This window comes from Rhinolophus sinicus, linkage group LG09, assembly GCF_036562045.2.
Source record: "Rhinolophus sinicus isolate RSC01 linkage group LG09, ASM3656204v1, whole genome shotgun sequence".
NCBI classification, from domain to species: Eukaryota; Metazoa; Chordata; class Mammalia; order Chiroptera; family Rhinolophidae; genus Rhinolophus; species Rhinolophus sinicus.
In genome coordinates, this window is record NC_133758.1 from 73,647,362 (window position 1) to 73,674,688 (window position 27,327).

A 27,327-nucleotide genomic window follows, 5' to 3' on the forward strand; every position below is an offset into this window, starting at 1 on the left:
CTTAATCTCCTTCATAAATCTGTCTGCTATCTCCCAGTAAATAATAATTGTAGCCTGTACTAAGAACTGCAATCTCTCACTCGTCCTCCCTTTTATTTAGATGGTTTTAATTGTTAAAAATGTTCTTATGGAAATGAAGTCTGATATCTTTTGCCCTAAGAATTCTCCTTTTTCTGCTCTGTTCCTTAACACAAAGTCTGCTCTGTCTTGACTTTTATGACAGGAAACAGCCATTATGATCCCTCAAAGTCTTCTCTTTCCCATATTGGCCAGACGCTTCTGAATTCTCATAAAGTGGTGACAGCTTCAAGTAGAATGTGCTGTCACTAAATAAATAGAGTATGTCAAGTGTTCCTTGACCGTCAGTGGGAAAAGAGGCCATATTATGTGTCTCTTGACACCTTAGCATTTTTATCTCCTTTCAGAGTTCTCAAAGCACACAGTTATATGAACTGGAACTTACATTCTTTAAACCATTTAGATCTTAGTAATTTGAAAACATATTAACTTGGCTACTTCCAAGGATTTTCCTTGCTACTCAAAAGTAATTGCCTTGCAAATAACATTCCTTTCTTTGTAACATCACAAGTGTTCCTTTAAACTGGTTTACTAATTTGTAGCCCTTCTGACTAAACTCCAGTCTTTTTTCAGTAATCCCTATTCTTTTTCTACCCTGTGTCATACTGTTTTGGCACACTCATGTTTATCTTTCTAAATGTTCCTAAGTAACATACTTTTAGGATCATTGTTTTCATTCTGCAATTTTTAAATTTATCCTGTCTGAGGCAGTGGTTACTAATTGTTGACTGACATATATGTGTGATTGGGTGACTAGTTAGCCGGGGAACTTTACATAAGATGCTTAACCTCTCTGTGCCTTGGATTCTTTTTATACAAAACCAAAAATTAGGGAGAATAATTTCTAAAATACCTTCCTGCTTAAATGTATTACCTTAATGCTCATCTGTAGACATCTGAATGTCCTGCTAATGACATGGAAATGAATATTCCAATTAGTTTTTCGAGAGAAAGAGACTATTTTACATTTCTTGAAGAGGAGACATTTTTTAATGTCATAGAGAGTACAGTTTATAAATACAGCTTCCAAAGTTTCTCATGTCTTTTCTTCAGGCTCCTTCCTAGAAAATGTGAAGACAGTGTGATCTTGTGACCCATACCAAAGGATATTAGTCTTTTCTATCAAGAACTTTTATTGCAATTGAACAAATATAATGAAAGCTCATTTGAAAACTCCCTGAGTATTAGAAAAGATGATATAGGAACATTTGTGACAACATGGATGGATCTTGAGAGAGTAATACTGAGCGAAATAAGTCAGACAGAAAAAGCAGCGAACCATGTGATTTCACTGATATGTGGTATATAAACCAAAAACAACAAAAGAACAAGACGAAAACTCCCTGAGTGAAAAGTATTTTTAATGGATGGAGAAGATCACGTTTGATGTTGTTTAATAAAAATGACCAAATTTAGAAATTTTTCATGTATAGGTAATTATTTGGAAAAGTGAATATTTACTGGAATTAGGTAAATGGTACTAAGAATGACTTGAAATCATGTTATGTTGGGATTTATTAAGGATATTGTACATGTGTTATTTGCTTGCCTGCAATTCTCATGTGACTTCCTAAAAAGGGGAACATATGTTCTCATGCTGGGAGACTTAATTATATTTCAGATGGTTTCATCTGAAAAGAAAATGTCTTACAAATTGGCAGCAGAATTAATTTATATTGTTAGCTTGTGCCCTCTGCTAGCCTGTCACCGAATGCTTCTCTTCTGTATACCTTATCCTAATGTGTGCCATCGCTTTATAAACATCTACTATAATATGTTGGGAAAATGTCCCTTGAGAAAAGTTAGAGATTATCCACCCAGTTTACAAAGCTACAAGGGTCAGGCTAAAGAGAATCTCTGTGAAGACAGCACCCTCATATCTCCCATGTTTTTGACTGTTATTACCTAGGGACTAGAGTTGTGTTATCCAGGACTGCAGCTGCTACTCACATGTAGCTACTGGGTATCTGAAATGTGTCTCGTCTGAATTGAGATGTGTTGTTTGTATACAATAAACACCAGATTTCAAAGTTTATGTATGAAAAAGAAATAATCAAATGTCTCATTAATTATTTTACATTGATAACATGTTGAAATGATATTTTATGTGAATAGGCTAAATAAAATATGTCAAATTAAATTCACCTTTTCACATTTTGAAATGTGGCTATTAGAAAATTTAGAATTTCATCAGTGGCTCATGTTACATTTCTTTTCGACAGCACTGACTTAGAGTGGTTGATGACCTGTGGATCAGAGCTGTAAATATCTGTAGCCTATAAAGTTAGGGAAAATTTAATTAATTTTATATACAGTATTATTTAAATTTTTGGGCATGCAGTCTTCTGAATGCATCATGGTTATTTCTATTCCAAAGCCGCGCTTATTTTGTTTCCTATACCTGCATTAACAAACACTTGCCTCTACCTCCTGGCCCATTGATTTCAATGTACAGTCTCCACCCTTATCCGTGGAGGATATGTTCCAAGACCCCCAGTGGATACTTGAAATCAAGGATAGTATCAAATCTTATATACTATATTTTTTCTTATACATCCATACCTAGGATAAAGTTTAACTTACAAATTAGGCACAGTTAGAGCTTAATACCAATAATTAATAATAGCACAGAACAATTATAATAAAAGTTATGTGAATGTGGTCTCTCTCTTTCTCTCTCTCTCTCTCTCTCTCTCGCTCTCAAAATCTTACTGTACTCTACTCACCCTTTTTGTGGTAATGTGAAATGATATAATGCCTATGTGCTGAGATGAAATGAGCTGAATGACGTAGGCATAGTGACGTAGCGTTAGGCTACCACTGACCTTTTGATGTTTGTCAGAAGGCGCATCCTCTGATAGGGGTGATCCTGGATCACTGAGCTAGGGCCGTGTCATGGGTGGATGTCAGCAGCAGACGATGGCGATGGATGGGGAAATTTAATATTTTTGGGACGTAGTTGACCACGGGTAACTGAAACTGCAGAAGGGGAAACTGCAGATAAGGGGTTTACACACTATACACATTTTAAAGTGATCTGAAAATGTCAGATCATTCTGTGAAACTATTCTTGTTTATTGATTTCTCCCATCTCTGAACTTATTTTGCTTCTATAAAGACTATCAGAAAGCTAACATTTAATTAGATTCTATCTTCAAGTAATCACTAACGGTGTTAATGTGTTTCTTAGAAAAATTTTTGGAAGGGAGGGGCAAGGCATACACTTCCCTTCTGTTTTCTCAAAGGTGATCATCTTCAGCGTACAACAGTCAGTCAGTAAATAGTTGGTTTGTATGTCCCCTTAGAATCTCTAAATGTAATTCTTCCAGCGCCTTGATAGCTATTACAAAACCCACAACACATACTCATGATTTAAGATGATGCTCTTTTGGGTCAACCAACCTTTTAAAGTGGTGCTTTAGAGAAATAAAAGTTATGGCACTAATAAAAAAACATAAGGGAATCTCGCTGTTGCACTTTTTCATATCTGTAATACCCAGCTTCGTACTTTTTTTTTTTTAATTAAATTTATTGGGGTTACAATTGTTACATAGATTTCAGGTGTACAATTCTGTATTACATCATCTATAAATCCCATTGTGTGTTCATCACCCAGAGTCAGTTCTCCTTCCATCACCATATATTCGATCCCCCTTACCCTCATCTCCCACCCCCACCCCCCGCCCCCCTTACCCTCTGGCAACCACTAAACTATTGTCTGTGTCTTTTTACTTTTTTAAAACATGGCCTTTGAATGTTCAGGATGATGCCCGCCAACTCTTTGTGCTCGCCGGAGCTGCTGAAGAAGGTTTTATGACTGCAGAACTTGCTGGAGTTATAAAGAGATTGTGGAGAGATAGTGGTGTGCAAGCTTGTTTCAACAGATCCCGAGAGTATCAGCTGAATGATTCTGCAGCATAGTAAGTAATCATAACTTCAGAACTAAACTACCATGAATAATTACTTGCAAGTCAAATATACCTCCAAGTCAATTTTATTGCAGAGTCGGCTGACACATTCTTGTACAACTCAGGATATTCAGGATGACAGTATTTGAAAACTTTGTCTTTTTGTGTGTGTGTTGGTAGAGAGCAATGTTGTTATTTTCTTTGTGTTCAAAAGTGTCTCAAGAGAGTCATGCTTATGTAACTCTAATTGAAACGTGCAGCATGGGACTGTTAACAGTATTTTCCAAGAAAGTACTTGGAACTTCCCAAAGTTCGTGCTGAATGGGGGTGTATTTCTAGTTTGCCTGGGACTGGCCCAAAAGTGAGTGTGAGTAATTTGGGTTCTTTTCATTATACTAATGGTTCCTGAGAAGAGTTACCTGTCCAGTGACAAATACTTGGAATGACGTGCACCCCTTTTGAAGGAGCACATGGTGAGCCCAGGACATTTTCTCACTGAGTAAAATAGCTCTACACTTGCAAATTGTCAATTTGTATGCTCTCTTGCATTAGACATTGTTTGCAGATATCTACGTATAGTTTTTCGGGTGAAAAATCTGCCCTGATTTTCCAGACAGTGGTCTAGAGAGTTTGTAAAGCAAGTTGTGATAAAACCTAATCGGGGAGTTTCTGCTTGGTGATCTATACAGAATTTTTAAAAAACTAAGTATTTGTTTCCATAATTTGGTACACATACTCAGATATGTCAAATATAATATGAGTAGCATTAATTGGTCTTAAAATGTGCTGTTCACCCAGTTTACTTTTCAAGTTTGTTCGAGGTCTAGTAAATGCACACACTTTGCCACAGTAAAAAACCTGGCCTCAGGGGCCATACTGAGTGATTATCATATGGCATGTCATTTGTTGTACATCAGAGTACTCGGTATGTATGACATGAATGATTTAGTGTGAATGACTAAATAACACACGCTACTGTATAACTCATAGCAGTTTTTATAACACTGTATTATTTAATCTGTATTTTTAATGTTTTCCAAGTAAAACCATATATATTGTTACATACGTAGTTTATGTATTTATACATAACATCTTCTTATTGAATATGTAGCCCATCTCTCCATCTGGCGTCATTACTTCTACTAGGAAATATTCCTTGACTCACCGAGTAGGTCCTTGCTTCCCTCTTATGAACTCATAATGTATTTTATGAGCTCCTCCAGCAAGAGGAGCTATTTCAATAATTAAGGAATACGTCTCAGGGACAGTAGATTGAAATTTGTTTCCCCATGTGGGGGGACTTCCTGGCCCCCCTCCGTCTGCTGACCAATATCCTCTCTCCTGTGCAGTTTTTGGAAATACATGGAGAAAAATACATCCCTTTAGCTCCTCATTATTTCATTGTTAGTAGTTCTGACCTTAAGATGGAAATAGTGGAGCCATTTTTCAAGAATGAAGGAAATCATAGAACTCTTTCTCCGTAGTGGTTCCAGGGCATTTTGATTTCTGAGTTCTTGACTGGAGTTGGGGGTGCTGCCAAGTTGCCCATTAAGACTGTCCAACCACCAATTTACACTTTAAATTTCTGATCGTTTAAAACAATTGGAATTTTCCACAATGCCTGTTTTTCTTTTTTGTCCCGTTGAAACATAAATGTGCATTATTTTTAGAATCTATTAGAGCCATAGCAGTTTTAAGCAAAGAAATGTATTTATGAGTAACCAGAGCATATTTTAAATAAAAGTAGTTATTACGTAGGGACAGTTAGTAAAATCTTGGCATGGCCTGTTTAGTTTATTAAATCAGATTTTCTTATAATAAGGTATAACGTTTTGTATGTGTAATTAAAAATACTGGGGAATTATTACCAATGCAATAATAAGATAATAACATTCTTTGTAATTCAGTAAGTACAATACAGATAACTCAAGGTATTATCTCTCTGTATATTCTTGTGTGTCAACAGCAGATACTTATACTTACCTGTCTAAAATATTTTGGGTTATTGATTCAGTGCTTGGATAGTTTTCCAGCTCCATTCTCAACAAATCAAATATTTATTGAGCCCTTTTTGTTTGCAAGAACCTCATTCTAAATGGCTAAGGAACAGTTTCAGAGAAAACGTCAATTAAAGTTGCAATAGTTGGTGCTTCTCTGAGAAACAAGATGTGACTGTTCCTGCCTCCATCCCGTGTCACTGCTTGTTCCAGTGAGAATGACATTCCTTTTTCTATCCCATCGTTCACATTTCTGTTTACACCCCTCACTATCCATGAATCTTTAACTGCTCAGGTTCACATTAATCTCTCCATACCTCGACTTCCTGTACCATTATGGACTCTCCTCTTGATGACACAGAGTTACACAACATCATTGCACGGTATGGCACCACCACATTTTTATATCGCAGCACGTTTGGCATCATCGGCAGAGTGATGAATGAGTGATAAAAACCATTGAGAAGGAAAATATAAATATTCATTTAGAGAGTCAGTAAAATGCAGAGTAAAGGATCATGTGTAGTGTTTCCTGTATGTAACTTACAGCTGGTTGAAAAGGAATAACAATCCCATTCAGCCTTTGGGCAGAGGTTTCCTCACTACCTTCTCAAAAACTGAGAATATCTAAATCCCCAACAAAAGAGTAATAATGTCTGGAACATAAACACAGTGCTACATCAAAAAAAAAAAAAAAAAGGTGAAGTAAAGAAGTTTAAGAAACAAACACATGGTGTACAGTTATTTTGGGTGTTTTTAAAGAAGTTATTCTCAATCAGTTTTCTTTCCCAACAACGAGCATTACTACTGTCCTTAAGAAACAAATCACATACCATTTTTAAAATGGTAGAATACTTTTGTGGTTACAGAAGTATAAATATTTTCATTTCAGTGGGATTTGTGTAAGATATAAACTTAAATTGGTTGTATTATATCATTACGCAAAACGGTAAAAACTTCCAGTAACTTGGAATATTGCATGCCTCAGAATGTCTTACTCTTTAATTTAAGTGATCTTTATTGGCTATATTAACTGTTAGCATATTGTTGTTTTGTTTTTCAGCTATTTGAATGACTTGGACAGAATAGCACAACCAAATTACATCCCAACTCAACAAGATGTTCTCAGAACCAGAGTGAAAACTACAGGAATTGTTGAAACCCATTTTACTTTCAAAGATCTTCATTTTAAGTGAGTAGCTTCAAAGCATATGATTTATAAATTTACATATAAAACACGTTGTGTAGGAAAAACAGCATAATAATAAAAGTTTAAAGAAATTTAGAGTTAGAATTACAAAAAAATTGTCTCAGATAATTGGACAAAAGAATCTTTTGGGTGAAAGAGGGCAAGAAACATTCTTAGGAGTAATATTTATATCTTTATTTAAGGAAAAATAGCCATGCAAATTCATTTTGCCTATATTTTTCACAGCGATTGACATAAAATAGTTTTTGGCTTTTATTTCTAAATAGAAAATACTGCTGCAATATTGCATCCATTTTTAAGTAGAAAGAGAGTTTTATTGATAGGACATTTCCTATTTATGGACCTATTTTAAAAGAAAGGTACCTTTTTAAAGTTTGTCATGAAAATTTTTATTCATGCAAACTGATGAAAAAAGTTCATTTAATGTAGAGTGTACTGATTATTAACTTCCTGAGGTCGGATCAGGGAAGCACTGAAGTGCAGTAGCTTTCAGAATGAAGGTATCTTGGAGTTCATTTTGTCCCATTTGCTCATTTTATAGTGAATCAGGCTCAGGGAAGTTCAGATAAGCAGTACATTCAGATTTACAGAACTACCTTTTTCTTTTTCCAATAAATAACAATTTTCAATGTATGCAAAAAACTGCCAGACCTTGCTCCAGTTAACTCTAATGCTCTGAAACAGTAAAGATAATAAAACAGAAGTTCTGAAAGCATCTTCAAAAAAGGTTCCTAGTCAAATATCAACAAAAACAAATAAGCATCAGCTTATGTCATAAAGAAGCTTAACAATTATGAATGTGGGAAGCACAGTTAAATATATGCAACTATACCTCTAATTCCCTTCGTAGGTATTTTAAATACATTTATTATTGTCATTTGTCACTAATTTATCCCACATTCAGTGGTTTATATCATTGAGTTTTCCAGAAAACTGAAATTTAATTTCAATTTCCATAGTAGCTTCCCTCCAAAAAACAAACATCGCCCTGCTTTTTAAACAGAGATACAGATTATAGTTAGTTTATATGACCATATAACTTTGTGCTTTAATACATGGTGTGGTTTTTCACCTGCTTTTAATTTTCTTTTTTCTGTTTTCACTATTTTTTAAGCTATCAGTGGACGTTTTTTGTTGTTGTTGCTGTCATTCTCTCTTATTGAAATAATTTACCTTCACTTGGTCTGCTTACTACTTTTAGAATATTAAATGACTAAAGAATATTAAAATATTGTTATTTGAAATCTGTTGTCTTATTTGAGAAAATTATGAAGTGATTTAATTATAAGGAAGTTCACTGTTAGAATGAGGCTTTAAGGTTTGTTTGTATTTTAACCTAGTGCTCCTTAGATTCTGATGTTTTGCTTTTTATTTACCTTGCTTTAAGACCATATTCTATAGCAAACGTAATTGTTATGTTCAGATAACTGTTCAGTAATTTTTCAGATACGTTCAGTAAATTGTTATGTTCAGGTTTTATTCTGACTGCAGAGCTTGAAAAAATGTATGCTGTTGGGGAAAGCTAGTAAGGCTTCCAGACCTAGGTCGCTATTAGGTAAGTGGGCAAACTCAGTGAAGATTCTTAACAGAGAGTGTTACCATCTTGCCCTTCACAGAGGTTTAAATATAAAATGAGTTACTGCCTATAAAGGAAATGTGTAGACTTGAGAGCTCTGTAAATGGTGAGAAATGGCAGTGGTAAATGCTAACTCGGCCATTTTTGCTTAAGGCAATCTATGTAAAATTCACTTTCAGTCTGGTTAGTTTCACGTTAAACATTCACTTCCAGAGGGTCCTTTTCACTGCCAGTCTAGGTTTCTCGAGGTGTCATTTCCACATCAGGCAAGTACTGGGATTCAGTAAAGTGGTCTCTCACGTGATGCCTTCAGGAAGCCCACTTAACTTGCTCTGTTTAGTCTCCTCGGGTGAGGTAGCATTTCACAGTATGTATTTAGGTAACTGTTTTTGCTTGCTGACTTAAAGATAAATGTAGGTTTGTCAGGAACTTCAGATAAACTTTGTCTTATTTTGGATTTGAATTATTTTAAATTACTATCATTGCAAACATATGGTTCCAGATTTGCTTTTTATATGTTAAATGAGCCTCAGAAGAATTAGGGCAGAAATGTGTTTTGAATAATTCTACTGGGAACTCTTGAGTGTGTTTATCATTTTTTGTGTTTTGTGTTATAATTCATTGTCTGATTTTTAACTGGTGATGTAAAATTTCAATTTCACTTATTTTGTGGTATGATTGGAATTAAATTCAAAGTGAAGCAATAAATTATACTTTAAGACTATATCTTATTACCTCTGTGAGTAGGCATTTGTGGAAAGTGTCTATGTGGATTATTTTGCTTTAAAGAATCAAGTTTTATTTTACTATGATAGTTTTCGCTGAATATAGAATCATAGTGTCCCTTCTATTGTAAAATTATCATAATACAAGACACTTATATTTCTTTTCTATAGGTAATATGAAAGTATAATAGGTTTTGGAGTGCAATATCATATTTATGGGGTTAATTTCCATATATAGTCAACTAACTTTATACTAATCAGTCTTGGTGGTATCAGACGATAGTCTGAGGATAAGTCAGCACATCTCTTGATTTCCAGTAGTATCCCCTTCCACCTTGCCTCACTCCCTTTAAAAAAGAAACCCCTAAGAGAACTCAAAATCACTCCCTATTGGATGCAAGTCAAAAGTCTCATCTTTTCATATGAAGGAGAATATATAATTTTGTGCTGTTTTAGGTTAATTTTTTAAAATAATGTTCAGAATTGGAAGATAACTAACATGTGTGAAACAATGAATAATGCTCTGTGCACAGTCCAGTCATTTGCAGTATTGGTTCTTAGTCACTTTCGCTCCTGGCTTATGAAGTAGACCACTGAGTCACAGAGTACGGTCCCCACATCAGCAGCATCTCCTTCACTCACCTGGTGGCTCTGGTAGTCACTGAAGTTTGAGAAGCACTGGCTTAGATGAAAAGTTCATTTGTTTATGACCAATATATGAATGACCCTCACACATTTCTAAGTCCAGTAAATTGAAGAGATTTCTTTTTCTGCTGTCAAATTACTTAATTATCAAGTTAAAGCTCAATATTTAACATTCCCACACCATAACTGATAGAGATCTTTTACATGGTAAAGTTAGTCTGTTATTGTTTGAAAGTGTTTTAAAATATTCTGTAGATACAGTTCATTTATTCAGTCAACAAATATTTATTAAATGCTTGTTAATGTCCAGTGTAGGGGATATAAAGTGACCAAATAAACAAAGTTTGTATCTTTACATTGTGTATGTGTGTGGTGAAATAAATAAATATTTAATATTCAGGGGATGATAATTAGTATAGTGAAAAATAAAGCTGCTATAACAAATTACCACAGACTAGGTGGCATAAAACAACAGAAATTTATTCTTTGGAAGTTCTGGAGGCTAGAAGTTAGAAATTATATGTCCGCCAGGCTGTGCTCCTTCTGGGCTCCAGGGAAGCATCCTCCCTCCCTTACCTCTGCCAGCTTCTGTGGTGTTGGCAGTCCGTGTCTCCTTGGCTTGTAGCCATGTCATGCCACTTTTTGGTCTTTGTCACATTCCTCCTCCCAGTGTGCGTCTTGTTCCTCTTTGCTTTATAGTTCATTCCTCAGTTTATCCCTTTCCTCTTGCATTTTCTGATAGCAGCAGGGAGAAACAAGGCTGTACCTTTCACACTATGCTTGGAAACTTCCTCAGCTGAATATTAAGTTCTCGTATAAGTGCTGCCTGACACCCGGCAGGGGAACATCATTAGGCAAAGTTTATGCCACTTAAAAAAGAATTGCCTTTCTTCCAGTGTCCAAAAACATGGTTCTCATTTCCTTCTGAGATCTCATAAAAATATCGAACATTCATCTCTCTCCCAACATTGTGTTCATGATGATGTATGTATTCTCTAAGATTGCAGCAGCTTCACTTCCATCTCAGTCTCTCCAAAATCACCTGTAATGTCCATGTTTCTAACCAACCATCATTTCATGGCAATCTGGGCTTTTTCTGTCAAGTAACTCAAGCTTCTTCCAGTCTTTACCTATTACCCAGTTCCAAAGCCACCTCCACGTCTTTAGGTATTTGTTACACCAGGACCCCAGTCTGGGTACTAAAATTTGTTATCAGTCAGCGTTCTCCAGAAGGTTCTGTTTATTTCAAGGAATTGGCTTACATGACTATGGGGGCTGACAGGTCACGGTTTGTAGGGCAAGCTCTGACGGAAACTGATGCTTCGGTCTTGAGGCAGAATTTCTTTCCCCTCTGGGAAACTTCTGTTTCTGCTCTTAAGTCCTTTCAACTGATTGAAGTCCCCCCAGGTTATCAAGAATATTCTCCTTTACTGAAAGTCAGCTGATTATACTCTGAATCACAACTCTGAAGTACGTTCACAATAGCACCTAGATTCACGTTTGATTACATAACTACATATGATAGCCCAGTCAAATCAACACATCAAACTAGTACAGAGGGAAAATGTGGGACAAGGTGGGCTTGGTTATCTTACATTGAGTGGTCAGGATGTATGTGATGTTCGATCAGAGACGTTACCTAAAATATCTCTCTGGTAAAGTTCTTTTCAAATTGTGTTCCTTGGCAATTTAACATATATGTAATCATTTTAATGTATTTTCTTGTTTGATTTTTATTACCAGCTGTCCTTTTAGTGTCTTACTCTTTTTATTCTGTGGTAGAATCATTTTGTTATGTGGTATTCTTAAATGTAATGAACAATTTACTAGCTAAGCCATCACTGAAATGATGATAAAAGTGAACATACTAGTTGATGGCCTCAGATTTGGTTTATAGGCCAATACTACTCTACAGGGAAAATTCTTTTTGCTGCCTAAGAATTAAATAAGTACTGTTTTAATTAGTGCACCATCTAGATAAATGGAGCCTTTAAAAATGTACCAGTTTGCATAGTGTTTCCATTATATAAGTGGTTATTTCTAGGTTGCATAATGGACTCTAAATTTCAACTTTTGCTTAACTTAATAAACTCTTACAAGAAAAAGAGGAAAGGTCATTGTGTTTCTACTTGTTAATTGTGTTACTACACTGTACACTAACCTACAATGGTCTACTGTTGTATATCGCATAAACATTGAGTATTTTTCACTCTAAAATAAGACTGTTCATTAGGGCCACCCATTTGTCTTATATTTCATTTCTCACATTTTCTTTTATACTGTGATTTTACTTTTTAATTTAGGCAACCTGTTGGTCCCTATCTGAATATGACTTGCTTGCTCAGCTTTTTGTTACCTGGAATAGTTTCCCCTTCACATCAAAGTCCTTTCTATTGCCTCTGAGAGAAAACAACATTTTATAGTGGGAAGAGGGGACCATATCCTCTGACCCTAATGTTTCATGACATTGGCAAATTGAATATACTCTACTCTCGCTGCATTTCCTGGTTGCTTCATGTGATTTCTCAGTGTTTACACATAGTGCAGTCCATTTGTATTCGTTTTAATATTCAGTTCTACTTAGTTCTCATGCGTTATTGCAGGTGTTGTTTTTGAAGGTATTTTGGGTTTGTGGGTTTTGCTTTGAAATACTCTCCCTATAATCAAACATTTTAAAAAACCAGACTTTTTTCCATTTGTGAAAAACAATTTCTGACATTATTTTCATTCCATAAAGTCCTTTTTTCCTTTCTTCCCATCTCACATCTCCCTGGTAGTTTGGAGCATCTTGTTGATACTGTAGAACTCCTCAGAGCATTTGGGCATTTAATGTGATTTCAAACTCATTACTTTTCTCTACAGAATGTTTGATGTGGGAGGACAGAGATCTGAGCGCAAGAAATGGATTCATTGCTTCGAAGGAGTGACCGCCATCATTTTCTGTGTGGCGTTGAGTGACTATGACCTGGTCCTGGCTGAAGATGAAGAAATGGCAAGTAGAACCACTTTTAATTAAAGATGGAGCATGAAATATGAGGAGCCGAAGACATTGCCAAGAATATTTCTGAGAAAAATTCTTGAGAAATTCTTGCTAATGTCTGAATTATTTGAAAGTTTGGGCTCTTCAGCTTTTCTGTTTCCATACTAAAACATAAGTATACTAAAGAAACACAGATGGATCCTATGTGCGCTTAACTGTGCGTTTTCTATATCTGGTAGTATCTATGTTCTGAATTAAAATAAAGTTAGTTCCATAATAGTCCATGGCTTCTTTTTCTTAACTTATTGCTTCTGCCAGCTTCGTAATCTTTGATCCATGTCATGTTTTGTGATTGCCATGTAATTTTCAGATGCATTCCTGTACATCATTAATCTGAAGGAAATATTTTTAAGTCGAAATTTAAAACTTTCATTTTAAATTAACTTCAATACAAACTATGGAAAACATAGAAATGTCAGGTTTTTTTGTTTTTTAATCAGGAATATACAGTTATAGTGCAATAGATGCAATGCACCATCATACATTCATTTGTCTCATTTTGGTACTCTAGCATACATCTGTGCCCTTTTTTAAACCATGGATACTGGAAGGGCAGGAAACAGGATTGGAGGTTTCCTTCCCTAACATAACTTTGTATTTAGGGTGTTGGGCTAATTGTGTTTCAGCTTGCTCCGTTTAATTTATTAACTTTCAAAAACCTCTACTTCTAATGGAAACTTCAGTTAGAGTTAACTCTGTAATGAGATCCTTTCAAATGTTCACACTTGGCCTCCCTAGATTGCAAGGTCCTCCCCAGGATAGTCCCAGGCAGTGACACATAGTGGACACTGAGCTAGTACCGGTTGAATGCAAAGAGTAATGAGTGATGTAGACACTTAGTCTCGCCTAAAATGCAAGTATGCCAGAAATGTACTCTTGTGGTATGTTATCTGTTTTTCATCTGACTAAGCTCTGTTTTGTTACAACAGTTGTTATGTTTTAAAAGTTATAGTTCTCAAAATCCTTGCCATTATGACAAATTGGTTGTATTCTTTTCTGTTGTAGAACCGAATGCATGAAAGCATGAAGTTGTTCGACAGCATATGTAACAACAAATGGTTTACGGATACATCTATTATACTTTTTCTAAATAAGAAGGATCTCTTCGAAGAAAAAATCAAAAAGAGCCCTCTCACTATATGCTATCCAGAATATGCAGGTATTTTACTTTCTGTAGATAACTTGTCAAGTCACATATTTCTAAGTGAATGTTCCCGTAAGGCAAGATTTCAGTTGTTGATTTGAATCCCTTAGCTTAGTAATTCTTACCATAAGAGAAATTACTGATCGGACTACATTCAGGCACAAGTCGTTAATTGAGGTTTGGATTCGATTATTCAAAATAGCATTCATTTTATGGAAAAGCTGTTGAATAATTTTCTGTGCTGACTCCAAGTCTTCATAAACTTAAAATGCTGATTTCTTCATCTGGTTATCAGATCTCGTGTCAAGTATTGTGTGATGCGCAATAAATAAGACATATCGCTGTTCTAATCTCAGAGACAGATGTACTCGTAACCAAATAGTAGCAGTGTATAACAAGCCTCTACAGAGGAACATGAACATGGAAGGGGAAAAATATCAAGAAAGAATTTGCGAATTAGCTAACAACTCAGGGGAGTCGGGGAAGGTTTCGCAGGAAATCCAAACTTTGGTAATGGGACTATTAGTGGTACTTTAATTTTATTACTGTGGAAAATGGTTTGCGGTGAGAAAAGGAGACCTGAGATGCAGTCCTGGTTTCTCCATAATGAACTCTTTGATCTTAAACAGGGCAATTAAATTACCTGGGTCTCAGTATCCCATCTGTAAAATCATAAGTTGGGCTAAAACGGAGCAGCGCCTGAGCTGCTATTGAAAATGGGTACCAGGAACAGAGGTACATACGTATCCACCCCCCACACACACTCACACAACTTCTCATTAAAGCAGAGTAACTTAGCTTTCATCTGTTTTACATATTGGATTTCTGAAAAAGATTTTATTTTAATGAAGAAAATTCTGTACCTGAAAAAGAGAGAGAGTTTGACTACCACTCGTTTATATGATCTCTAAATCTAAATATTCTGAGGAGTTTGGTTAATTTAGCTAATTTGACAGAAGTTGCCCTCACTCTTTCCTTCCTGTTTAAAAAAAGTCCCCAAAATTTGTTTCATTATAAACAAAACTTCAGTCATTCTTGTATTGAGTGAATTGTACAATGAGTATTTACTGCCTTTTCAGATGTGATGTTAAAACAACCCTGTGACATCAGTGCTCTTATTTCGCACTCATATTAGTGAGAACATCGGGGCTTAATGAAGTAACAGAGTCCAAATCCAGACCTGAGTCTTTCTCAGTCCTGCACCTAGACCATTAACAACCAGACTACATTTAATTAAATTCTTATGGGAACCCGGGGGTGAGGGAGATCCTTCAATAAATATACTCACACTACTCATTACAGCCCTTTTTGTGTACTGCAAAGTTATATGCCAGTTAAAAATAATTTCACGCCATTGCTTATTTTAAAACTTTTGTTTTGTTTTTGAAAGTCGTAGTATCCTAAGTCACCTTATTCAGGAATATTTTTAGTGCTTATTACGAATAAAATTATTTATAGTTCTAATTCTAAAATTGAAGTTATCCAGACTCAAGGCGATTCAGTTTTGCCTTTACTTTCATCTGTCTTTCAGTTTATTTCTGTCATTTTCTATTATGAAAGAGCCATTTTGTGTGAATATTACTAGAGTACCCAAATGATTCTATAAATATCACATACCTACAAGGATTTCAGAGCAAGCAAGAATATACTTGTTAGCTCTTTCTTTGCCAGGTATTTAGTGTGTACCAGAATTTTCCTTATGTTTCAAGTTAATAGGAATCCCTGATTTCAGAATCTTTGAACAAAGAGAGTATCATATAATTATTTCACATTCCTGGTGTTAAGATTATAATTTAATCTTCACTGCATGCCCTAATTATTGATTGAGTTGCCTCTTGCTTCAGCCTCAACTCTTAATTCCTGTGGCTGTTGCTTTATATAAAAGAACCCTACATAGTCTCCAACCATTCAGTTTATTTCCTACCTCTGCCTGTTCTTATATTCTCCTTTTCTTTAAACTTTGGCAGTTCACCACATTCCATCTGCAGTCCTATAATCTTAGCAAGCACTCTGTCCTTTCAGAGTCATATTTATTCTCACCATGTTACATTCTGCTGTCAATTCTGATTTCTCGCTAGAACATCAAGCTTACATTTCCAGCTACTTATTGAACGTGTACTTGCTCTTCAGCACCTGAAACTCAAACTAAACCCTTGATACTTTTCTTCTCAAATTGCTATTCTTTTTTTTTTTTTTCCAAATCTCTATTCTTGAACCAGGTTATCATCTATACTTAACCTTTATTTAGGACAGTTCTCTCATGTGTTGGGAAATATCTGTCACATCTCACCCCACCCCCATCCTTGCTATTCTCTTCTTAAGACAAAATCAGATTGAGAAATGTGCTCATTAGTTTATTTATGTATCTTGTTGCTCTTGGGATTAGGTAATATAATTAGATAGAACATATACAAGAAATTGAGCTATGCACTCAGTGATAGCTATTTTCCCCAAATATATTTTTAATATAGAGGTTGCATTAGCTTCTGTGTGAACACAGTGTTTATTGCTTTAGAATTTCAGAGCACCAACCTTATTATGATTTAATAAAAAAAGTAACATTTTATGTGTAAAAGAGTTGAAATGTGTTTTGACAACCTAGAGAAAATGGATAAATTCCTAGAAATGTATAGCCTACCAAGACTGAATCATGAAGCCATAGAGAATCTGAACAGACTTGTTACTAGTGAAAAGATTGAATCAATAATCAAAAACCTCCCAAAAAAATAAAAGTTCATGACCAGATGGCCTCACTGGTGAATTTTCCAAACATTTAAAGAATTGATCCAGTTCTTCTGAAACTCTTCCAAAATAGAAGAGGACAGAACACTTCCAAACTCATTTTACAAGGCCAGCGTTATGCTGATACCAAAACCAAATACGGATATCATAAAAAAAGAAAATTACAAGCCAATATCCCTGAAGAACACAAATAGAAAAATTCTTAACAAAATATTAGCAAATCGAATTTAACAACACATACATTAAAAGGATCATATACCATGATCAAGTGGGATTTATTCCAGGGATAAGGATGGTTTAATATCTGAAAATCAGTGTGGTACACCACCTTAATAAAATGTGGGATATAAATATCATTTTAATAGATGCAGAAAAGCATTTGACGAAAATAATTTGACAAAATTTAGCACGCATTTATGATAAACACTCAATATAGTAGGCTATATATGACAAGCTGAGAACTAACATCATAATAGTGAAAAGCTGAAAGCTTTTCCTCTAAGATCAGGAATCTAACTCTCACTACTTTTATTCAACATAGTATTGGAAGTCCTAGCCGATATTAGAAATTAGACAAGAAAAAGAAAAGACATCCAAATTGGAAAGGAAGAAGAAAAATTGTCATCATTTAAAGATGACATATTATATATAGGACATCCTAACGACTCTACCACAGAACTGCTAAACTAATTCAGTAAAGTTGCAGGGTACAAAATTAATATACGAAAATTTGTTGCATTTTTTTTCCTTTTTTTATTAGTTTCAAGAGTACAAAGCAACATAATAGACATTTAAACCCCTCATAAAGTGATAACCCACCCCCCAAGCTACTACCACTCTGACATCTTATATAGCTGTTACAATACCATTGACTGTCTTCCCTATGTTGTATTCCACATCATGTTACTATATATACTTATATATTTAGTTATAGTTGACATTCATTCAGTATTATTCTACTTCCCGCTTCAGGTGTATAACACATTGGTCAGCATCTACACAGTCTATGATGTGATCCCTCTGATAAGTTCAGTGCCCATCTGGCACCTTACATGATCTTTACAACACATAAGTTTCTTTACTGCAGGAATTTTCCTACCCACTGACACGCTAATATCCTCTAAGATTCCTTGTAATGCTGGTTTGGTGGTGATTAACTCCTTCAGCTTTTTCTTATCTGGGAAGCTCTTTATCTGTCCTTCAATTCTAAATGACAGACTTGCTGGATAGAGCAATCTTGGTTGAATGTCATCGCTTTTCATCACTTTAAATATTTCCTGCCAGTCCTGGCCTGCAAAGTTTCTGTTAAGAAATCAGCTGACAGTCGTATGGGGGCTCCCTTGTAGGTAACTAACTGCCTTGCTCTTGCTGCTTTTAAGATTCTCTTTCTGTATTTAACCTTTGGCATTTTAACTATGATGTGTCTTGGTGTTGGCCTCTTTTGGTTCGTCTTGTTTGGGACTCTCTGTGCTTCCTGGGCTTGAATGTATTCCCTTGACCAGGTTAGGGAAGTTTTCTGTCATTATTTCTTTAAATAGGTTTTCAATTTCTTGCTCTTTCTCTTCTCTTTCTGGTACCCCTATGATGCAGATGTTGGTATGCTTGATATTGTCCCAGAGGCCCCTTAAACTCTCCTCAATTCTTTTGGATTCTTTTTTCTTTTTGCTGTTCTGGTTGGGTGTTTTCTGCTACCTTATCTTCTACTTTGCTGATTGGATCCTATGCTCATCTAATCTGTTTATTCCCAGTAATATATTCTTCATTTCTGTTATTGTACCCTTTATGTCTGACTCGTTCTTTTTTATGGTTTTCATCTCTATTTTTATGCTTCCTATCTCTCTGTTGAAGTTCTCCCTGAGATCATTGAGCATTCTTATGACCATTGTTTGGAACTCTGCATCTGATAGATTGCTTATCTCTGTTTTGCTTAGTTCTTTTTCTGGAGCTTTGTTCTGTTCTTTAAATTGGGACATGTTTGTTTGTCTCCCCATTTTGTCTGCCTCCCTGTGCTTGTTCCTATGTATGAGGTAGGGCTGCTATGTCTTCCAGTCTTAGTAGAGTGGTCTTATGTAGTAGATGTGCTGTGGGTTTCAGTGGCGCAGTCTTTCTGGTCACCTGAGCCAGACACACACTCCAGGTGTGTCTCTTGTGTGGGTTGTGTGTGCCCTCCTCTTGTAGTTGAGCCTTGGTTGATAACTGCGTATCCATGTGAGGGACTGACCCTTAGGCTCACTGGTTGTGAGGACTGGCCTTGACTACAGTGGAATAGTAGTATAGGGGCTGACCCTATGGCTCCAGCTCCTTTTGAAGCCTGCCACTGGGGATGCCAGCCCCATGATCACATTGGAGGGGGTCCGCTGTAGGTCTACTTCAGCCAAAGCCTGTACCGCACCTGGGGCCACCCAACGGGAGCCAGAAAGAAATCCACAGATGGCTGCCACCCGTGCTGTGCTTGAAAGCGCTTTGAGAGGCCAAGCTGCAAACCAAGGCCGGCTGCTATTAGTGCCAGCTTAGGGCTGCTGAGCCAGAGGTACAGGATACGCTCAAGCCAGATGCTGCTTGTCTGGGTTCTGCAAACCTTTGAGAGACCTTAGGAAAGTTTGCAGCTTAAGCCAAGGCAGACGGTCTGCATGAAAAAGCTGCTGGAAGCGGTGTGTACCCGAAAGGAGGGCAGGGCCTGGTCTCAAATCGCCAGGGTGGGGCAAACTAATGGGGGGGGGGCACGATTCAGATATGGCAGCTGTCTGCGTCTACACACAGGGAAGGGGGAGGGCTCAACAAAGAAACAACGACCTCCACCATTTCCTCCATCCAGGAGAAAGTGGCGTCTCCAGCCCCCGTCCCAAGCCAGACTACTAAATTCCCCACCATCTGTCCCTGCCTCCTTTCCAGCTGTTGCCCCAGCATTGGAGCTCAGAGTGAATGAATCCGTTGGTGGGTAAGCCCATGCACAGTCTCTTTAAGAGGAGCGCCTGTGAATACAGCTGTACTCAGTCTCAGTTACACTCTCCACAGCCAGAAATTATGGGGATTTGTCTCCCCAGCACTGGAACCCTGGGCTGGAGTAGGGCTGGGATCTCTTGCCCTTCTAAGGGATGGGGAGGGACCCCCACAGTCAAAATAGCCCTCCCGACCTTTAATGGTCACACGAAAGTGTGGGACCAGCCCGTTCTACATCTCTGACCTTCCTACCAGTCTGGAGGTGGCTTCTTCTGCACGTCCTTAGTTGAAAGGCTTCAGTTGAGCTTGGTTGTAGGCGATTCTCGATAACGGTTGTTTTGTAGATTAGTTGTAATTTTGATGTGGTTGTGAGAGATGGTAAACAGTGTTTACCTACTGTACCATCTTGGTTCCTTCACCTTGTTGTATTTCTATACACTGTAATGAACTATCAGAGAAATCTAGAAAACAGTCCCAGTTACAATTGCATCAATAAGAACAAAATGCCTAGGAATAAATTTAACCAAGGAGGTGAAAAACTTCTACACTGAAAACTGTGAGACACTGATGAAAGACATTAAAGAAGAACAAATAAAGGAAAGATGCTGTTAAAATGCCCATGCTACCCAAAACAATCTAGAGTCAGTGTAATTCTATCAAAATTCCAATGACATTTTTCACAGAAAGAATAATCCTAAAATTTGTATGGAACTACAAGAGACTTCAAATAGCTAAAAGCAACCTTGAGAAAGAACAAAGCTGGAGACATCATGCTCCCTGGTTTCAAATATATTATAGTGCTATAGTAATCAAAACAGTATGGTATTGTCATACAATGGATACATAAATCAGTGGAACAGAATAGAGAGTTCAGAAATAAATTCATGCATATACAGTCAATTTATGACAAAGGAGTCAAGAATATACAGTGGAGAAAGGGTTGTCTCTTCAATAAATACTGTTGGAAAAACTGGGCAGCCATATTCAAAAGAAAACTGGACCACTATCTTACACCATACACAAAATTAACTCAAAATGGAGTTAATTTTAAAGACTTGAACATAAAGACCTGAAACCATAAATTCCTAGAAGAAAACATAGGTGGTAAGCGCCTTGAAAACTGTCTTGTGGATGACTATTTGGAATGACACCAAAAGCAAAGGCAACAAAACCAAAGGAAACAACTAGGACTATATTAAACTAAAAGTCTTCTGCGCAGCAAAGGAAACCATCAACAAAATGAAAAGGCAACATCCCGAATGGGAGAAAATATTTGTAAACCGTATATCTGCTAAGAGGTTAATATTCAAAACATGTAAAGAGCTCATACAACTCAATCGCAAAAAAAACCTAAACTCAATTACAAAATGGGCAGGGGATCTAAGTAGACATTGTCCCAGGAAGACATACAAATAGCCATCAGGTCCACGTAAACATCAGGTCCACGCTCAATGTCACTAAACATAAGGGAAATACAAATCAATACCACAATGAGGTATCCCTTCACACCTGCTAGAATGGCTATTATCAAAAAGACAAATAACAAGTGTTGGGGAGGATGTGGGGAAAAGAGAACCCTTGTGCACTGCTGGTGGGAATAGTAATTTTGGTGACTCCACTGTAGAAACAATGTAAGTGTTCTCAAAAATTAAAAACGTACTATATGACCTAGCAAGTCCACCTCTGCGTATTTATCTGAAGAAAACAAAAACACTGACTAAAACTGATACCTGCACCCTCACATTTATTGCAGCATTATTTGCAGTAGCCACCATATGAAAACAACCAGTGAGCTGAATGGAGGGCTAGCTTAGCACTGCTCTATCATAGGTGGCAGTTTGTATATTGCGTCCTCATGACATGGAATGAGTCTCACATGTAGAATAGAGGGTCTCGGAGCAGCTGTACTCAATAGGCTGAGTATTAGAGGACCTGGAAGCCAGACAAATGATTTTGTGTCATTACTGCAAAAGAGGGATTTACCCATTTTTTCAAATGAACATTTGATTGAAGTATTATATATGTATATATATATAATATATATACATACACAAAAAAACACAAATATAAATCTGATTGAATTTTTAAAAGTGAAAATACTGATATATTCACCCCTCAGGTCAAGAAGTAGGATATTTCCAGGTTCTCAGATGTTCCATCGTGGCCCTCCCAGTCTGACTGACCAAACCCCTCACATACACTCACACAGTAAATATTATTAGGACTTATCCTCATTGATTAACTTTCTCACACTTCTCTGTTTTCTAAACATCAGCTGAATATACAGTATATACTCTTTGTATCTGCCTTTATTTGTTCATCAGTATGTTTATTAAACTTACCCGTGTTATTGTGTGTAGCCATGGTACTTTGATTCTCATTACTGTAGAACAGCTTGTTTCATGAATATACCGGAATTTATTGAGCTGGATTATTTCCACAACTAGAAGTTCTGCTGTTAAGAGTCTTAATTGTTTTCTGGTGAACAAATGTATATAGTTCTGTCAAGGGCACATCTAGAAACTGAATTACTGGGTCACAGAGTATGCGCACGATTATTTTTAGATAGTGCCAGACAATTTCTGGAGTGTTTGTACTCAGAAGTCTTTAGTCAGTTCCCTGAAAGCAGGAGCGTGACATTCACTTGTTTGTAACCTCATAGCCGATAAACCACATTTTAAACGCTTGTACAATTTTCTAATAAAAATGAGTGAGAAATGCTAATTAATGTGCATATAGGAAAACAAATGAAAAATACAGATCAGTATTCAGCCAGCATTTTTTGATGGCTAGTCTAGAACTGAAATACCATGCCACACCGTCAGAGAGCTGAGTGGGTCAGTGCTGGGATGTGAAGTACGAAGGAGAGGAAAAAAGACTTTGGGAGACGGAGGCAAAAACAAAGATTATATGAAATACCATATTTTTTGGTTTGGGGAGTTTTTTTAAGGGTAACTTATAGTCATTAAAATTAGTTAACATTGGGTATTTTTCTTTTTTTTTCCTGACAAATGTGATTAATATTTTCTATTACTCTCTCTTTTATTATTTACACCCCTCACAAAGTGATAACCCCTCTCCCCCAAGTCTACTACCCTTCTGACATCGTGTATAGCTGTTGCAATACCATTGACTATCTTCCCTATGCTGTACTTTGCATCCTGTGACTATATATGTATATAATTGTAGTTGACATTCAGTATTACTCTACATCAGCTTCAGGTGTACAGCACAGTGGTCAGGCATCTACACATCTAGTCCATGAAGTGGTCCCCCTGATAAGTCCAATACCCATCTGACACCCTACATAATCTTTACAACATTATCAATTATATTCCTCATACTGTATTTCATATCCCCGTGACTATTTTGTGACTAGCAATTTGTACTTTCTAATTCCTTCACCTTCTCTCCCATCCATCCAGCAAAACAAATAGACACAGAGATACATATAGAGAAAAACATTGGGTATTTTTCATTTAGAAGAAATAGTTTCTCTCATTCTAGACGGGAAACTACAATTACAGAGTCCACGTATTTTACATGTATGAAGATGATTTCAGTATTTTAAGGTTTACTCTGCTTAGCTATATACTCATTTTAACTTTTTTCCTTATGTTTCTTTCCGTTTCCCATCTCAGGCTCAAACACATATGAAGAGGCAGCTGCATATATTCAGTGTCAGTTTGAAGATCTCAATAAAAGAAAGGACACAAAGGAAATATACACCCACTTCACATGTGCCACAGATACTAAGAATGTGCAGTTTGTTTTTGATGCTGTAACAGATGTCATCATAAAAAATAATCTAAAAGATTGTGGTCTCTTCTGAATTTTGCAGTTAATGGGAAAATGCATTTTCAAACCAAATGAGTACTTATATGTGGATCTCCCTAAACTAGAGTCTTGCAGCAACACAGAATGTAGCATACGGCAAATGTATCTGGGACCTGACCAAAGTTGTTCTGTTTTGTTTTTTTGACTGAAAATTAACAGAAGGACCTTTCTTAAATGTGAAAGGTGGTCCGGTAGTGTGAAACCAGGACAGTGTTAAAGCTAGGCTCTAGTGTATTGATGATTTCTGCGTAAGTGTAAATATGCAAATGTATGTATACATGTATTTATAACTTTACTTTTCCACATTACTTTTATTTTAGGTTTTAAGAGTGGCAACTTACAATTCTAGTGTGATGATTTTGGAAATAACAGATATACTAAGTACTTTGTACTGAATGACAGACTATTACCATGTGTGCCAGTTTCAAACAGCTTTATTTATGTTCATGTCCTGTAAATTTTTAAGTACAGTAATTAATATTAGGACACATTGCAGCCCTTGTCTTGATTATATGTATACTTGTAATCATAAAAATGTTATTTGTACAAACATTGCACAGATTATTTTAATAACATGATTTGTTTTTCAAATTTAATGTTTAAAAAGAGGATTCCTGCCTTCAAATCAGTTATTTAAACTTGTGTGCATTTCATGTTTTCTTTTAAGTGTGCATGTTGATCTGATTCTACATTAGATTTGGTTAAACTAAATTTTCATATTTTGAGGATATACTATCTTATACTTACTATACTTAATTTTTATTCAGTTGGTTTCTTTTCACTTTGAATTTTAATATTTGGATGGTATTCATGCATTACCTTAAAGGTGATGCCAGATTAATTTTTATATATTTTAAATAACTGCCGTTTTATTTATAACTAAGTTTAGGTGGGTGGTGAGAGATTTTAGGGATAAAAAAATATGTCAGCATAATGAATTTGGAGACATTCATTTGTGTATTTCCTTTGGGAAATCCCTTGTACCTAGCATATATGATAGCTCTTTGTTTGGAAGATAACAAGAAAGATCTTTATTCTGCTCCTGATATAATGCAAGCTTTTAATTTGTGTAACTAGTCTCAAATTTAATTATCACACTATATTAAATTACTTTTTTCCCTTACATTATTCAACTTTCCTCCACTTTCTTGAGTTTAAATTTCTTTTTAAATTATACTATTTCTGAGAATGAAACAGGCAATTACACTTAGAAAATTAGTAATAGTATTTAATAAAGTCAGTGATTGTTATGTATGCACAAATAAGTGTTACATATCAGCTAGATACTGAACTTCGATAGTCATTTTTCTTTGATTATTCACGATGTGTCTTGTGACCTTGTTTAATCAAAACTCCTCACCCTACTTGCCTTTTTCACTCATCTTGAAAAAGTTAGCCTTTCAGTAAGCTTCGTGGGTAAGTAGTTTTTAAGTTTAGCTACGTGCTGTCATTTGTTGAATTTTGTTGACGTGTATTTGTTACTGTATGTCTATATGTGTGGGTGGGTAAACACAAACGACATTTATATCTGTTTCATTTGGGGGATTTGCTTTTCTTTGTAATGTAAAGAAATTCAAAATTATCAAAATTTCTTAAATGTGTTAGTTTAGATTATTTATGTGCCTTTCATGAAGGATATGTTTTCATTAATTTTACCAATTGAAGACCTGTAATATCCATATTGTAAAGGTATGTATGAAATTCAACTATAAGAATAAATTTGAATCATAAGAAATACGGATTTAAAAGCCACAAAGAAGCACATATTGGTTATCATCATTGATGAATTTCTGAACTTTATTCTGTGTAATTGTGTTACTAATAAATACCAATAAATTTACATTTTTAAAATTTTACAAACCTGTTGGCTAAACACATTTTGCATTAGGATTTAAGTATCAGTCTATAGTATGTTCATTTCTTCTTTACCTGTGCTGTCTCATTTCAGTTTCATCTACTGTAGAAGATGGAGTGTTCCCTGTCCCAAGTTTTCTCATCAGATATGGTGTCACATTTGGAATTTCCTACTTGGTATCTCCTGCTGAGAATTTATCACTGCTCCAACCCAGAATGCCCAAAACCAAATTCATCATCGTTCTCCCTTTAAATCGGTTCTAATCCCCTGACTGCCATTGTAGCCACTCAGTGCCATCATTCATTTAATCCCTCAGTAGGGAGCTTTCTAGCCATTTACAACTCTCCTTAGTCCTCACCCATCTCTAATAAACCACCATTTCTTAACAATTCTACTTGTCCAGTGCCTCACCTACGGTTTTCTTTTTCTGTTTTATTTTTCCTTTCTATCCCAGGACCACTTACTGAATTCAGGTCTTTGCTTAACTTTCACTTGAAATGACTTATTGATGATATTCCCCACCCAACCCCCCATTTCTCCCTTCTCTAATCCAGGTTAGTTATCCTAATACAGAATTGTGGCTGTTTTCTCTGTGCATTGACCTGCATTGGCTCTTTCTCAATAAAATTATTAGGTTGGTACAAAAGTCATTGCAGTTTTTGCAATTATTTTTAACCTTTTAAACCTCAATGACTTTTGCAGCAACCTAATAACGTAGACTCCCGTTCATCTGAGCCTACTTCACTACATTCCCACTCCTCTCCCACACTACATCCTAACAGTGCTTTGTGCAAAGCTGGGGGCTTTCCTCCAAGCGTTATACTACCTGAGATACGCTTAAAACAATGCCCAGAACGTGGGAGGAAGTGTCCATTGTCACCATTTTTATTAGTACTTTGTGGTATCTTGCGTAAATTCAACTGGCATTTGTCCTTCAGTCTGCCCTTTTGGGAACCGCATGGTTCTGGTAGGAATGCCAGTCACATTTCTCACCTCCCTGGCCATAGGCTCGGCCTCACCAGTCCTCCTCTGTCACTGGGCAAGGGACCCGAACAGAACCAGTCATTGTCCCGACCCCATTCCTAACGTTCCTAAAGCTGTTTTGATGTCTATGATTCCCTTCATTTCCATACCCTCTGAAAAACTCATTTTATACTTAATTATTCAGATTTAATCTCTTAATCTCATATGAAGGTCATATGTTCTTACTGAAAGCCAACAGTAACTGTGAGATGAAAAGAAGCCCATTGAGGATAATTAACGAGAAAGATCAAATCAAGTTTTCAAACCAATGACTTCTGACTTCATGTCTGAGAACTCCAAAGAATGCTGCCTTATTTCCAGAAAATGAGTACGTAGTCTACCCCCCGTTTCACCTTCTGACTTTATCTGAACCATAATACATTTTTAGATTACAGTTGACCCTTGAATAACATGTGTTTGAAGTGTACATGTCCACCATATGTGGATTTTTTCCAATAAAGACTGTAAATGTATTTTCCTTACAATTTAATAACATTTTCTATTCTCTAACCTTATTGTAAGAATACAGTATATAATATATAACATGCAAATATATGTCAATCAGCTGTTTATGTTCTCAGTAAGGCTTCTGATCAACAATAGGCTC

General features: G+C 36.1%; 1 protein-coding gene across 2 annotated transcripts in view; it reads left to right on the forward strand.

Annotated features, from left to right (window-relative positions):
- The window catches only part of GNAI1 (G protein subunit alpha i1), an 83,108-nt gene extending 57,406 nt beyond the window's left edge, over window positions 1-25,702 (forward strand). Inside the window, exons 4-8 of one of the 2 annotated variants that reach the window (XM_019713052.2) lie at window positions 3,841-3,998; window positions 7,047-7,175; window positions 13,002-13,131; window positions 14,185-14,338; window positions 23,647-25,702. In XM_019713052.2, the coding sequence (XP_019568611.1) occupies window positions 3,841-3,998; window positions 7,047-7,175; window positions 13,002-13,131; window positions 14,185-14,338; window positions 23,647-23,837 (762 nt within the window). In that variant the 3' untranslated portion in view covers window positions 23,838-25,702. The remainder of the gene's footprint in view (window positions 1-3,840; window positions 3,999-7,046; window positions 7,176-13,001; window positions 13,132-14,184; window positions 14,339-23,646) is intronic. The other variant, XM_074340655.1, reaches the window with a different exon arrangement.
- Window positions 25,703-27,327: the final 1,625 nt, after the last annotated feature.